Source organism: Lactuca serriola, chromosome 3, assembly GCF_051521515.1.
Source record: "Lactuca serriola cultivar US96UC23 chromosome 3, Lser_US96UC23_V15, whole genome shotgun sequence".
Classification (NCBI taxonomy): Eukaryota; Viridiplantae; Streptophyta; class Magnoliopsida; order Asterales; family Asteraceae; genus Lactuca; species Lactuca serriola.
In genome coordinates this window covers 48,277,858-48,292,314 of record NC_136410.1, presented here as the reverse complement: position 1 = coordinate 48,292,314, position 14,457 = coordinate 48,277,858, and the positions used below count along the sequence as shown (strand labels likewise).

Below are 14,457 nucleotides of genomic sequence, written 5' to 3'. Positions count from 1 at the left end.
GGGAGAGTTTACGGCCGTAAACTCCAAGTTTACAGCCATGAACTCTCAAATGTGATGTATATGTTGATTCAATTAAATCCATGGCATTAGAAAAATCCATTCCAACATTCCCTTGTCCATTTAAGCCATTTTAGCACTCAAAACCACCCAAACATGAGTTCACGGCCGTGAACTCATGTATGTATGGGTTTTATGGCAGTAAACTCCCTAAAATGTTTACTCTTGGGGAGTAAACTCAAATCCCAAGTCCCTCGTACCATTACAAGTCCGTAGATGTCACCCGGGTCACTCTAAACACTCGTTTTGAGGTGTTTTACCTCATTGGAGTGTAATGTTCCATCTAATTAGTGATTGTAAATCTAATTAGATATATTTGGACATTATTTCATTTTACATAGGAACATCGTGAGTAATCAAGCCCCGAACCAACGTTTAGTGTCCGAAACCGTAGCAATTCCTCGTCTGGTGAGTTCATACCCCTACCCTTTTTCACTGTTTTCACTGTTTTCAGGGGGGAACACAAGCAAAGTACAAGGGATTTCTTGTACTCAAAACTTGTTTTCATGTGTGTGTTTCATATTTTATATGCTTTTAACACTGATTGATACAACTGTTAACCGTTTGAACATGTAGATCACGTAAACATTTATTTGTGAAATGAGTTTATAAACTGTTATGTTTTATATATTTCACAAATGGTTTTCCACTTTTTATCAGTTAAAAGCATGACATTAGAACATATGAACATAAAACTTATACATTGTTTTGTCCTCGGTAACACTCCACATAGATACGCGAGTGGAGGATTATCATATTATTACTAGTAAATTTGTTAGTCCTGTATGATTGGAGACACGTCCTCGGCGAACACTCCACAGAGATACGCGAGTGGAGGATTGCACCCGTAACCAGAATCTCTGGGATTAGAGAGCGTGACTTGAGTGTATAGATCTATACGGGGCTGACTACCCTACACCTAGCTGCTAGCTACAGCCGAACCGAAATGGTTCAAGGGTGACGAAAGTCATAAGGTGATGTGGACTACTTATTGCCACAATTAGTCTATCGTATGGTTATGGAACTCGCAATTAGGATAACAGAGATTTACTTAATAGTAATAATGTACAACAGAATACATCTTTTACATCTTTTACATTGGAAACCAACATTCTGGAAAGTATGGGACTTTCCTGGGAAACCTTGTACATAACCAGGTCTAACAGAATACATCTTTCACATTGGAAACCAACATTCAGGAAAGTATGGGACTTTCCTGGGAAACCTTGTACATAACCAGGTCTAACAGAATACATCTTTCACATTGGAAACCAACATTCAGGAAAGTATGGGACTTTCCTGGGAAACCTTGTACATAACCAGGTCTAACAGAATACATCTTTCACATTGGAAACCAACATTCAGGAAAGTATGGGACTTTCCTGGGAAACATTGAACATAACCACGTGTTATAGAATATATATTTTACATCTTTTACATTGATAACCAACTATTCAGGAAAGTATGGGACTTTCCTGGGGAACATTGAACATAACTAGATAAGTGTAACAAATCGGATAACTTTACATCTTATACAATTGGTAACACACAATCAGGAAAGTATGGGACTTTCCTGGGAATACATTGGTACATAACCAGAACAGTATAACGAACCAGATAACCTAATTGTACATTTTCACATGAATAAACGTGTTTCAGTGTACAACTACACCTTACTTTACATGTTGAGGAACAGTAACCAACCTTTTTAAGAAAATATGGGATTTTCTTGGTGTGTGTAACATTTTCAGAAACAGAAAGGAAATTTGAACATTTTCACAAAACAAAAACCACTTATGAACTCACCAGCTTTATGCTGATTTTCAAACCGCTTGTGTTCTCAGGTCAACGTTAGAACAGGTACTCGAAGATCATTTTGTTCCAGGTTGGAGTGTGCAGAAGACCAGTTCGTTTTGTTATTATATACTATGTATCACAACTGTATAACTTTACTTTTGAAACAAATGTAAAACTTTTCTATATGTAATGTAATGGTTGTTCTACTTTACTTACTATGTGCATTGGATTTGATACTCAACGTGGAGTCAACCTCGGAAATGTTTCCGCCTTCGGTTTTCGGGGTGTGACAAATGGGTATGAGTTTTATCTAACAATTTCGTGTTTGTTTTTATGATTTTATGTTCTTCAATGTCTTTTTTTAGTTATACGTTGTGGACAACCTGAATTAGAATGCCCACTATTCCTTTCTTTCACCCCCATTTTGTGGATCAAAGAACTTGGGTGAGAAAATATGACAAAACATGGCTCATTAAATGATTAAGCATTAGTTTTAATCTTTGAAATCATCATATCATCATATCATACTATATTATAAATGAAGCATTTTAGCTTTCACCACATTCATTTGAAACTCTCATGCATTTTTCTTTTCACCACATTCATTTGAAACTCCCATGACTTTTCAATTCCTTTCACCACATTCATTTGAAACTCCCATGACAGGGTGCGTCTGGATCTTCGACTACTGGTGATCATATAGGGTTTTCAACCCACAATAAATAATTATATTTAATTTCACCAATCAACAATAACCCGGTTACTCATTCCCGTTATCCTCACTTTACGTCTCTATGACAAAAACTTTTACAAGGGACCTAATCTAGGATTTTCATCGGGACGGACACTACTGCAGAGGGGTTTCCTTAGCAATGAATGTCCTAAGGCAACCATAAGGGGGATAGAATACAACAAATGAACACCCAAGTTCACTACACCTACAGGTTATGAGCCTGCCAACATTCCACTGAACTGTCTAGAAAAGTCTGTGGTCGTCATCCATATTCTACTAGACAACTAGATCACAATCACATCGAGGCCTCTCATCATTTTTATTTCATCACACATCACTATCTACCCATATTCTACCCAACATATTTGTAGATAAAATATACTTGTTTGTATACAGCTTAAAACTTGCATAACATATTCATTCAATACTCATACCACATAACAAATAGTATATAATCATATAGCACGTATTTCATAGAGTATAACTCATATATGTGTATTATCAGAAAGCAACTACACACTTACTCATATCATATATCTAATACATTCATCAGGACAGGAAAACTCCGTTAGAAATTCATAACTTCTTCATCTGATGTGCGTTTTCGTCTGTCTTTCTTCCGTTGGACTACTATCGACGAGATCTTTGATTCTCGTTTAGATTGTTTCGGCTAAAAACCAATCGATCTCATATTCGAGTTTCGGGCTGCATACCGTTAAGTCGGAACTTAGAAAAATCATAACTTCCTCATACGCAGTCAGATTTTGGCGTTCTTTTTATGCACGCTCTCGGTTTAATGAACTCTATGACTTCTGTTTAGATCACTAAGACTAAATATCACTATAACATATATTCACTATTTACGTCACGCAGTGTCGCGCCGGTTTTGTCGCGAAACTTCGACAGGTCATAACTTCTTCGTTATAACTCGGATTTCGGCATTCTATATATATTCGGAAACCTCGTCACGACCACTATAACTTCCTTCATAGATATCGGGTTTATCTAACATTTTATTTTTGACGCTTAAATTATCCTTAATTCAATTAAGTCACAACAATTAGGCATAAATCACATAATACTCAAATACTACATTCTTATTATTTCAAAATGGGTTACAAATGCTAACCTAGACTATTACATCATCATCAATGTCTTGCCTGGAAACACGGCCGTTACACTTTGATCCCAAACTCAATATACTATCAGCTTTGGTGAAAGAAAATTATTGTTAATTCATTGTTATTTTATTTTTATTTTCCTAAAAATTAAAATTAAAATTAAAATTTTTAATTAGTTTTTATTTTAGTTTAAAATTTTTATATTTTATTTTTTTTGTTTTGTTTTTAAAATCCTCAAAATGTAATTTTTTTTAAATTAATTTGTGGTATTGGACTTAGAATTAAAGTGGTGCAGCCCATGACTTTTTGGACCGGGTATAAATACTACAATCACCAGCTGTAAACTCTTTCTGCTTCATTTTCATCTTTATGTCCGTAAACTCTCTCTAAACTCTCAATTCACTATTCATCGATCTTTCAAAAATTGTTATTAATCTCGAAATTGACTGTTCGATCATGTAGGTCAAAATGGCAGAACTTAAATTTGCAGAAAGTCACAATCTGGCGATCCTATTGGCTGATCCTTCTGTTGCTCATAGTGAATTCAAGTCCATGATTCATGGCTTGAAGGAATGCTGCTTGGCTACAGCTTTAATCCTGAATCCAGAAAATTATCAAAGTCTAATCAGAGAATTCTAGAAGTCTGCAACAGTAAAGAAAGAGAATGATGTCTCTGTGTTCATCGAAGCTCACGTTAAAGGATGCAAAATCACTGCAACAGAGCAAGTAATCAGAGATGTTTTGAAGATTGACGATCAATCAAGCTTTCCAACAGAAATTGAAGTATATCTAGCTCAAGAGCTCCTAAGCAAAATGGGTTATGAGGGGGAATTTCCTCCTACCTTAAAGAAGCTATTACCACCTTATTGGATATTTCTAGCTCATGTTTTTCTGAGTTGTATTTCAGGAAGAAGATCTGGTGCAGATGAGATCTCGTTAAAAAACACAATAGCTATTGCTGCTCTTGCTACTGGACTTGACTTTAAATTTTCAAAATTTATTCTGGATGAGCTTGTTGTGCGCATCAAAGGAAAGACAAGAGACAAGTTTTTGATGTATCCAAGGTTTCTCCAAATAATTATCAATGAGCAGTTTCCGGAGATCACTAAAGAAGGTGAAACCTTGGACATGAAGTCTCTTGGACCAAACACCATTGGGTTGATCAAGCAAAACCGTAAGGGTAAAGTTACTTTTCAAGGCAAATACCCTCTGGAGAATTTTGGCATGTTTGTAGAGTCAAGTGAAGCATCTAGGTCCCATGAGTCCTATGACCGTATAACAGTACATGATGATGTGATACCAGTGTCGGACCATGAAGAAAACAGAGTTCCTTCGGCCGCAATCGTGGCCAAGGAACATGATTTGACATCTGTGCATGTTCGGAGTGACTTCAGTAAAAGTGAGGATGCTGATGAAGATGATGATGATGAAGATCTTGAAGATGATGATTCTATTTTTGGCGATAATTTTTCCAAGCATAATGATATAGAGATTGATCTGAATTTTGTAGACAACTATTGCCCGATAAACGAGGACCTGGACATGTTATTTAACGATTTCAATGATGTTGTGCAACGCACAACGGAGAAAGGGATAGATGATGTTCAAGAAGCAACGCCTCCGTTGGTTGATCAGACTGCCAACACTTCCAATCCTGTGGATTCAACTTCAAGGCTTCCTCCCCTGAATGTTAAAATTCCAACATCTATGACATCTGTGAGTGATCCGCTTATGACACATACTTATGTGCCTTCATTGAAAAGAAGTAGAATTGATCCACGACCAGGGGTACTGATTCAGGAATTGACCCAAATTGTTCAAACCGTAATCATTACATCAACCACAACTCCAACCACTACAACTGTATCTGATCATGAACAACCGAGAACCACTTTTGAAGCCGGGAGCTCTTCAGCTTCTGGAAATGTCTCCCTTACAAGGCCTGTTGATATGTGCATAATTAATTAATTATTTAGCATACATTTTTATTCATTTTTAACTAATTATGTGTATAATGTGGACAAAAGGTACTTAATATTGTTTAGATTTTGTTTTCAGTCCAAAAGACATGCTTGGGAGTGAAAGGGAACAAGAGGAAGCAATTAGAGACCAAAGAATGAAGAATGAGGGACAAAAGCCTTCCTACTCGGCGAGTACACGAGCCTACTCGGCGATTCCATTAGAATATTCCAGAAGATAAGTCAAGACTCTAGGTACGAGACGGATAACTACGATCTACTCGACGAGTTGGGTCTGCTACTCGCCGAGTACACTCTGTTTTGTGATAATTATAAAAATCGAGCCTTTATCCGATTGGAATACTTTTCTGGTGTTTTTGGAGATTCATCTGCGATTGGAGAACCCTTGAAGGCGCTGAGGAACTCTAATCTTCAATCCTTGGAAGAATCAAAGCAACTAGGTTAATCATTCCACTTAGCTTTAGGAATTAAGTATGTTTAGCTTAGTTAAATCTGTTTTTGTGTTTGTTTTTACTGCAACTATGAACTAATTACGTTTTTGTTTCTGTTTTGGGAATACCAAGTAACTCCTATGGTTTAATTCTTAGTTTTTGATTGATTGTTTCTTGGTGATTTATTAAATTAAGTTTGTTAAAGAACCTTATGCATTAATCACAACTATTTTCTGTTAATTGGAAGATAATTAAGCTGCATGAACATCTCTTAATTGTTAACCTCATATGTCTATGTGAACACTTAATCATATGCTTAGGAATAATGAATATGAAACTGAGATTAACAAGATAATGGGAAGATTAATGTGTGAGCTTGTTTGAGAAACCAACAAACAAGAGGTTAATTGAACCACCAATTTGATTAACCACTATAAATCTTATTTAATCCGAATCATTAATCTAGGGAATTAATTAGTTTAAACACTTGATCACCGCTTGAATTAATTAATTGTCTAAGGGTTAGGAGTAATGAACATGAACCTAACCATTATAGTTGGTAGCCAATAGCAATTAATCTATCATAAATTCAAAATAACCATAGAGTGAATTGGTTGAACCTAAAACGGAAACATCTTTATCAAATTTGGTGAATTAGTTGTTTTCTTTAGTTACTTAGATAATTAAGTGTTTTTGTGGTGTGTTTAAGTTTCTAGTCTTGCAAAACTAGAGAAAAACCTTTTACTTTCATTATTTGCTTAGTTAAAATTAGTCATTAGTTTAATTTTCCGTTCCCTGAGTTCGACACCCTACTTATTCAACTATACCACTAAAAGACAGGTTCACTGCCTTTGTGTGCTAAATTTATTAATAAAAAGTAGGAATAAAACAAGTGCATTTTACACACATCAAGTTTTTGGCGCCGTTGCCAGGGAACGGTTCTAAATAATTAATCTAATCCATAATTTTTTCGATCATTTGTGTGAGTTTACTGGCACAAAGTTAATTTATTGCAATTTAGTAGTTAGTAATTAGGTTTTAGCATCTGTTTTAGTTTTAATATTCAGTTTAGAATTTCTTCAAAATTACACTGATACTCGCCGAGTGCAGTCGCACCTACTCGGCGAGTACAAGTGTATTTGGCAATTAATTTTTGTTTTTTTAGTTGCATTTTTTTTTGTTCTTTTTACGTTTTTATCTTGTTTATTTCAGGACTTTCATGACCAGAGGATCAAACACCCCGCTGGTACCCCCGTTTGAAGATCCCAAATCTGCATTGAAAAGGAACAAAGGAAAGGACGTGGAGAGCTCGAGTACACTAAAGAAGTCACCTTTGTCTAACTTGAAGACTGTTTTTGGGAAGAAAAAGAGCAGCAAATCAGGAGCATCCAACGCCCCTTTAGTAATCGATGAACCGGTTAAGGAAGATATCGAGTACGAGACCGAGGAAGAAGAGGAGCCTACATACGAGCACGAATCCGAATTCGAGGAAGAGTTGGCTATTACTATGGCTAACATTGATGAAATCCCCATGGGGGAATGGAAGAAGAGGATGCGCGACGACACTGGCCCGGGACTTGTGCAACCCGCAATTCCCGCGACTGCTACTTTCGAGCTCAAGGATCATATCCTAGCTTTACTTAAAGAAATACCTTTCTATGGAAAAGACCACGAAGATGCCTACAAGCATTTGGATGAAGTTAATGATGTAGCTGATTACTTCAATGTTCCAAATGTGCCTCGTGAGACTCGGCTACTTCGCATGCTTCTTGTGACATTCAAAGGTGCTGCAAAAGACTGGCTCAAGTCACTTCCCCCCGGATCAGTCACCACATGGGCCAAGATGAAGGAAGAATTCATTGATCACTTTTGCCCACCTTCCAAGATAGCCAAGTTGAAGAAGGCCATTGCTAACTTTGAACAACAAGCTGGAGAGTCGCTATATGAAGCTTGGGAGAGGTACAAGAGCTTACTAAGAAACTGCCCACACCATGACCTAAACAGCCAGCAAGAAGTCTCCATCTTCTATGATGGAGTCAATGTCACAACCAGGCAGTTACTAGACTTGCAAGGCCTGCTCACAAAGAAGTCGCCCCCGGTGATCAAAGAATTGATTGAAGAATTCTCTAAACACTCTAGAGAATACCACAACCCTAGACATGATGTTACTAGGGGAGCTGCATATGCAGCTACTGCAGACTTATCCGCGGTCATGGCGATGTTAAAAACCATGGATAGGAGGATGGATAAAATGGACCAAACGATCCATGCTATTCGGGTGGGTTGTGAAAACTGCAATGGACCTCACCTCACTAGAGACTGTGATTTAGATGAGAATGGCAACAAGAAGGTGCAAGTTTGTTACTCAAGTGGAGACCGATATGATGAAGACTGGCGCAAACAAAAGAAAGAGTGGCTCCCTTATGAAGAGTACAAGAAGGCCAAGGAGGAAAAGTTTAGGCAAAAAGGGAGAGGTTTCTACCAAAAGGAGGAGCCGGTACAAGAGAGAAAGCCAAGCTTGGAAGAAATGCTCACCAAATTTGTAGCTGCTTTAGAAAAAAGACATCGTGATCATGATGCTGCCATTCAAGAAACAAGGACCATGCTAAGGAACCAGCAAGCATCTATCAACAATATAGAAACACAGCTTGGGCAACTTGCTCAACAAATCAACCAAAGGTCATCGGGCGAACTTCCTAGCAAAACTGAAAGTAACCCACGAGGCGCGCACATAAACATAGTCACAACAAGAAGTGGGAAAATAATCACTCCCCTGGCACCTATTCAGACTGAAGCATCCAAGGAATCACAAAAGGAGGAGGTAGAAAATTAAGCAGAAAAGCAAAATTTACAATCTGACAACCCTACTCGCCGAGTACCACGTATGGACTCGGCGAGTACACCACCAAATCCAAAAGAGCAGGTCCCTGAAAATCTGTACCAGCCTCCAATGCCATACCCAGCCTGAGCTAAGAAGGAGAAGCAGGAAGAGGAGTATCAGAAGTTTCTAGATCATATCAAGGCTCTTCAAATCAACATACCCTTCATTGAAGCCGTCATGCAAATGCCCAAATATGTAAAGTTCCTTAAGGAACTTCTCACTAATAGAAGGAAGATGGAAGAAGTGAAGAAGGTAGTCCTCAACGAAAACGGATCAGCTGCTATGCTAAATAAGCTACCAAAGAAGAAGGGCGACCCGGGGAGTTTAACTTTACCTTGCCAATTTGGCAACTTGGCTACTATTCATGCCTTAGCCGATTCGGGAGCAAGTCTGAACCTAATGCCATATTCATTCTTTAAGAAGCTGGATCTCCCGGAACCAAGGCCAATTCGCGTGGCAATTCACTTGGCAAACAAGACAGTCACTTTCCCAAGAGGCATATGCGAAGACTTACTAGTCAAGGTGGACAAATTCGTCTTTCTCGCTGATTTCATCATTCTAGACATGGAGGCGGATCCACAAGTTCCAATCATCCTTGGAAGGCCCTTCCTCAAGACGGAAAGTGCTATAGTAGACATGAGGGACTCGAAGCTCACCTTGCGGGTAGGAGAAGATTCAGTCACATTTGGGGTAGATCAAGCTATGAAGTATGCAAGGAACAGTGACGACACGAAATTCTCAATGGATATGCTTGATGAATTATTGGAGGAATGCATAAGTGAAGATTCCAGCAAGTTCACAACTTATGATGAAGAATTTGATCTAGAAAAAGACTTAATGGAGATTGAAAGGCTGCTGGAAGAAGTTGAGTTTGAAGAATTGGTGAAGCAAACTGACAGCCCTACTCGCAGAGTAGGGCCGATCTACTCACCGAGTTCTTCCTTAGAAAAGGCAGAATTCGTGAATGCAGCCACAAACTCACCGAGTACCTTACTTGCACTCGGAGAGTCCAACAGTCAGAACCAAAAATCTGAGCTCAAAACATTACCAGAACATTTGGAGTATGCTTTCCTTGAAGAAGGCAACCAAAATCCAGTAATCATAGCCTCTGACCTGTCTAATTCTGAAAAGGAAGAGCTCGTACAAGTGTTGAAGAAGCGGAAGTGGGCCATAGCATGGAGCATCACCGACATCAAGGGAATAAGCCCATCTTATTGCTCTCACAAGATCAATCTGGAAGAAGGAGCAAAGCCGGTTGTACAGCACCAAAGAAGGTTAAACCCGAATATGCAAGAAGTAGTCAAGAAGGAAGTGGTTAAACTCTTAGATATGGGAATTATCTATTCCATTTCCAACAGTCCGTGGGTGAGTCCGGTCCAAGTGGTGCCCAAGAAAGGAGGGATGGCGGTCATAACCAAAGAAAAGAACGAGCTAATTCCGACACGAACGGTAACCGGTTGGAGAGTGTGCATCGATTATCGAAAGCTAAATGATGCCACTCGTAAAGACAATTTTCCCTTACCTTTTATTGATCAAATGTTAGAAAGACTATCGGGCCATAGTTACCATTGCTTTCTAGACGGATTCTCGGGTTATTTCCAAATACCCATAGACCCAATGGACCAAGAAAAGACCACATTTACTTGCCCAAGTGGGACTTTTGCTTATAGGCGCATGCCCTTTGGGCTATGCAATGCACCCGCGACTTTTCAAAGGTGTATGACATCCATATTCCACGATATGGTGGAAAAATTCATGGAAGTTTTTATGGAAGATTTTTCTGTCTTTGGATCTTCTTTCCATGATTGTCTCACAAACCTTGACTTAATGCTTGCTAGGTGTGAAAAAACCGATTTGGTCCTCAATTAGGAGAAATGTCACTTTATGGTTAAGGAGGGTATAGTGTTAGGCCACAAGGTTTCCAAAATGGGAATTGAAGTGGATCGGGCAAAGATTGACACCATTGCCAAACTACCCCCACCAACTAATATGAAGGGCATTAGAAGTTTTCTAGGACACGTGGGTTTTTACCGGCGTTTCATAAAAGATTTTTCCAAAATAACTAGACCTCTAACACAATTACTATTAAAAGATGCACCATTTACTTTTACTAAAGAGTGTTTAGAGGCATTTGAATTTTTAAAGGAAAAATTAACTAATGCCCCGATCATTGTTGCACCAAATTGGAGCTTACCCTTTGAGATTATGTGTGATGCTAGCGACTTTGCATTAGGAGCTGTCCTTGGTTAAAGGGTTGATAAGCACTTTTGACCCATATATTATGCAAGCAAGACTCTAAATCCAGCCCAAGAGAATTACACCACCACTGAAAAACAATTATTAGCTGTGGTGTATGCCTTTGACAAATTCCGCCCTTACTTGGTTTTATCCAAAACTATTGTTTTTACTGACCACTCGGCTATCAAGTATTTGTTTGCCAAACAGGATGCCAAGCCAAGACTGATTCGATGGGTGCTACTTCTCCAAGAGTTTGACATAGAGATACGAGACAAAAAGAGAATGGAGAATGTAGCAGCTGACCACTTGTCAAGGCTTGAAAACCCGCAATTGCACGAAGATAGAGTTGGCGATGATTTTCCGGACGAGTATATTATGGTGACCGTGGGGGAAGAACCATGGTTTGCAAATATAGCTAACTACTTAGCTAGCAATTACATCCCAAAAGATCTCACAAGTCAACAAAAGAAGAAATTCTTTTCCAAGATAAAATATTAGTTTTGGGATGAACCATATCTTTTTTGAAGCTGCGCGGATGGGATCATACGAAGATGTGTGTTCGGGAATGAAAGCCGGAAAATATTAGAGCATTGTCATAGCGGGCCCACGGGTGGACATCATGGAGCACATTACACTGCAAAGAAGATCTTTGACATTGGGTTCTATTGGCCCATACTTTTTAAAGATGCAGCCCAATTTGTCAAAGAGTGTGATGCTTGTCAAAGAGTGGGAAACATTTCATCTCGAAATGAAATGCCACAACATAGTATCCAAGTGTGCGAGGTCTTTGATGTGTGGGGTATCGACTTCATGGGACCATTTCCCATGTCTAAAGGCAACAAATACATATTAGTGGCGGTGGATTATGTATCCAAATGGGCGGAGGCACAAACGTTACCAACAAATGACAGTCGGGTGGTGGTGCAGTTTTTGAAGAAGTTATTTTCACGATTTGGAATCCCGAAAGCTCTTATAAGTGACCGAGGCACGTATTTCGCCAATGATCAACTAGAGAAGGTGCTAAGGAAGTATGGGGTAACCCATAAATTTTCTGCATCCTACCATCCACAAACTAGTGGGCAAACCGAGGTGACAAATCGAGCGTTAAAGAGAATCTTGGAGTAATCGGCGGGGAGCAATCGCAAAGAATGGTCGGATAAGCTAGACGATGCACTTTGGACCTTCCGTACAGCTTTCAAAACTCCTATTGGTACTACACCATATAGGCTTGTTTATGGAAAGCAATGTCATTTGCGGGTAGAGTTAGAGCATAAAGCATTTTGGGCTTTAAAGATGTGCAACTTCAACATGGAGGAACTCAAGAGCAACCGGTTGATGCAAATGAATGCTCTTGAGGAGCTTAGAAATGATGCATACTCTAGTTCGTTGATTTATAAAGAGAAGACCAAGATGTGGCATGACAAAAGGATAAAAGAAAATAAAGAATTTCATGAAGGCCAAAAAGTGTTGCTCTTTAATTCACGACTAAAGCTTTTCTCAGGAAAACTCAAGTCAAGATGGGATGGTCCTTTTCTGGTGAAGACGGTGTTTCCACATGGTGCTATAGAGCTATTGTCAAGAGATTGAACACCTTTCAAGGTCAATGGACATAGGGTCAAAAAGTATGAAGAAAGAGTCCCCATGAATGAAGGAATGGAAGAGTTGTTGTTGCTGGAAGGGATTGCAACCACGTAGAAGGGGAGGAGTCCAGCTAATGACTCCTTAAAAAGAAGCGCTTCTCGGGAGGCAACCCGAGTCTCAAGTTTGCATTTTCTTTCCTTTTCTTTAGTTTTATTTTTATCTTTTTCATTCGTCTTCTTCTAAGAATATAATTGATTAAGGGCAAGCAATGCCTAGAGTGTGGGGTAGATGGCTAAAAGAATGAGAAAATACATTAAATTTTCAAAACATTCAATTTTTTTTCAAGGATTACTCGCCGAGTAGGCACGTATACTCGGCGAGTACCTGCCCGAGTAACCCAATAAAACGCGTAACGGCAGTTTTACTCGGCAAGTAGAACCTTTCTACTCGGCGAGTAGCCAACTTAAACAGATGATATATAATCTGTAAAATAAGGGTTTTCACCCATTTAACCCCTATACTCGTCGTGCATAGCATTTCCTCAAGCATTCTCTGCGATTTCTTCAAATTTCCACTTAATCTTCGTCTTTCAAAGGAAAAGGTAACATCTTTACACTTAAAACTCATCAAAGGTTCAAGCTTTATCGTTGATTTGCCCCTATTTTGCTTAAATTCGGATTTGGGTGATTTCCTCAAATTCTAGGGTTTTAATTTAGCCATGAATTAGGTAATGTTAGGAGAAATTTCTTTTGGATTTATGGTTAGTTGACTCATTACATCAAACCCCTGTGAAGAATTTGGAGTTTTGGACAACCTATATATACTCGGCTCAAACTGTTGCCGATGTTCATCCTACTCGCCGAGTAGGTCGTGTACTCGGCGAGTAGAGGACTATTCAGGCCTATTTATTTCGTTTTTAATTACTGGGTATTGTTTGTTTGTGTTCTCTTGTTGTTGTTATGCTGGTACCATGTCTAGAAGGGGATAATCAAGGTGATGTCCCGTGGCTCTCATTGCGACAAATCACGTTCAAATCATCCAAAGCTCGAGCCTTAAACAAATTAGAGGCGCTGAAACAGAAGGAAATCCATTTGCCCAACGCTGTTGATTGGGACAAGTGGGATTGGAGGAGGAGCTCACACCATATTTGGTGAAGGAGTGCAGCTTGGGGTATACCACCATCACATGTGATGGTTGGTTACAATTATTCAAGATACAAGAACCTGTTTATGCTGAGCTATGTTGGGAATTTTTTGCTACCATCTCATTCCGAGGTGGTAGTGATTATTACAACCCCAACATAATTTCCTTTTCTTTGGGCGGGGAGCTACGACAGTGCAGCATCGCTGAATTTTCTTGGAGGCTGGGGATTTATGATCAGAGCACTATGATGACTGAGGACTTTGAAGCTTTTCTGGAGAACTGCCATAAGGAACTTCTCGAGGCAGTGGTGGCCTCTACATGGTGGAACACAATTGCCAACCGGGTGTATATTCCTTCTACCGCTCAGGAGGGTCATATTCGCTCGCCGATCCATCGCCTTATTCATCGCTACGTGGCCAGCACCATCAACATGCGGAAGGATTGGGACAAGGTCCCAACCCTTGATATTTTCTATCTTTTGAGTATTATTACTCCC

General features: G+C 39.2%; 1 protein-coding gene and 1 non-coding gene across 2 annotated transcripts; one reads left to right on the top strand and one right to left on the bottom strand.

The window, feature by feature from the left end:
* Positions 1 to 8,009: 8,009 nt before the first annotated feature.
* Positions 8,010 to 8,116, bottom strand: LOC145096672 (small nucleolar RNA R71). The gene has a single exon (XR_013704043.1). It is a non-coding gene; the product is annotated as a small nucleolar RNA R71 (small nucleolar RNA).
* Positions 8,117 to 9,233: 1,117 nt separating this feature from the next.
* On the top strand, positions 9,234 to 12,362 carry LOC145095223 (uncharacterized). Its single transcript, XM_079033140.1, has 3 exons — positions 9,234 to 10,448; positions 11,445 to 11,694; positions 11,923 to 12,362. The coding sequence occupies exons 1-3, from the start codon at positions 9,234 to 9,236 to the stop codon at positions 12,360 to 12,362; spliced, it is 1,905 nt and encodes a 634-aa protein (XP_078889266.1).
* The last annotated feature ends 2,095 nt before the right edge of the window (positions 12,363 to 14,457 follow it).

Excerpts from the sequence above, each read along its gene's own strand:
- LOC145095223 (XM_079033140.1), top strand. The coding sequence starts at position 9,234 with ATGGAAGAAGTGAAGAAGGTAGTCCTCAACGAAAACGGATCAGCTGCT. Across the intron at positions 10,449-11,444 it reads AGCTAATTCCGACACGAACG|GATGCCAAGCCAAGACTGAT; the intron begins GTAACCGGTTGG and ends TTTGCCAAACAG. Across the intron at positions 11,695-11,922 it reads CATCCCAAAAGATCTCACAA|ATGCAGCCCAATTTGTCAAA; the intron begins GTCAACAAAAGA and ends TACTTTTTAAAG.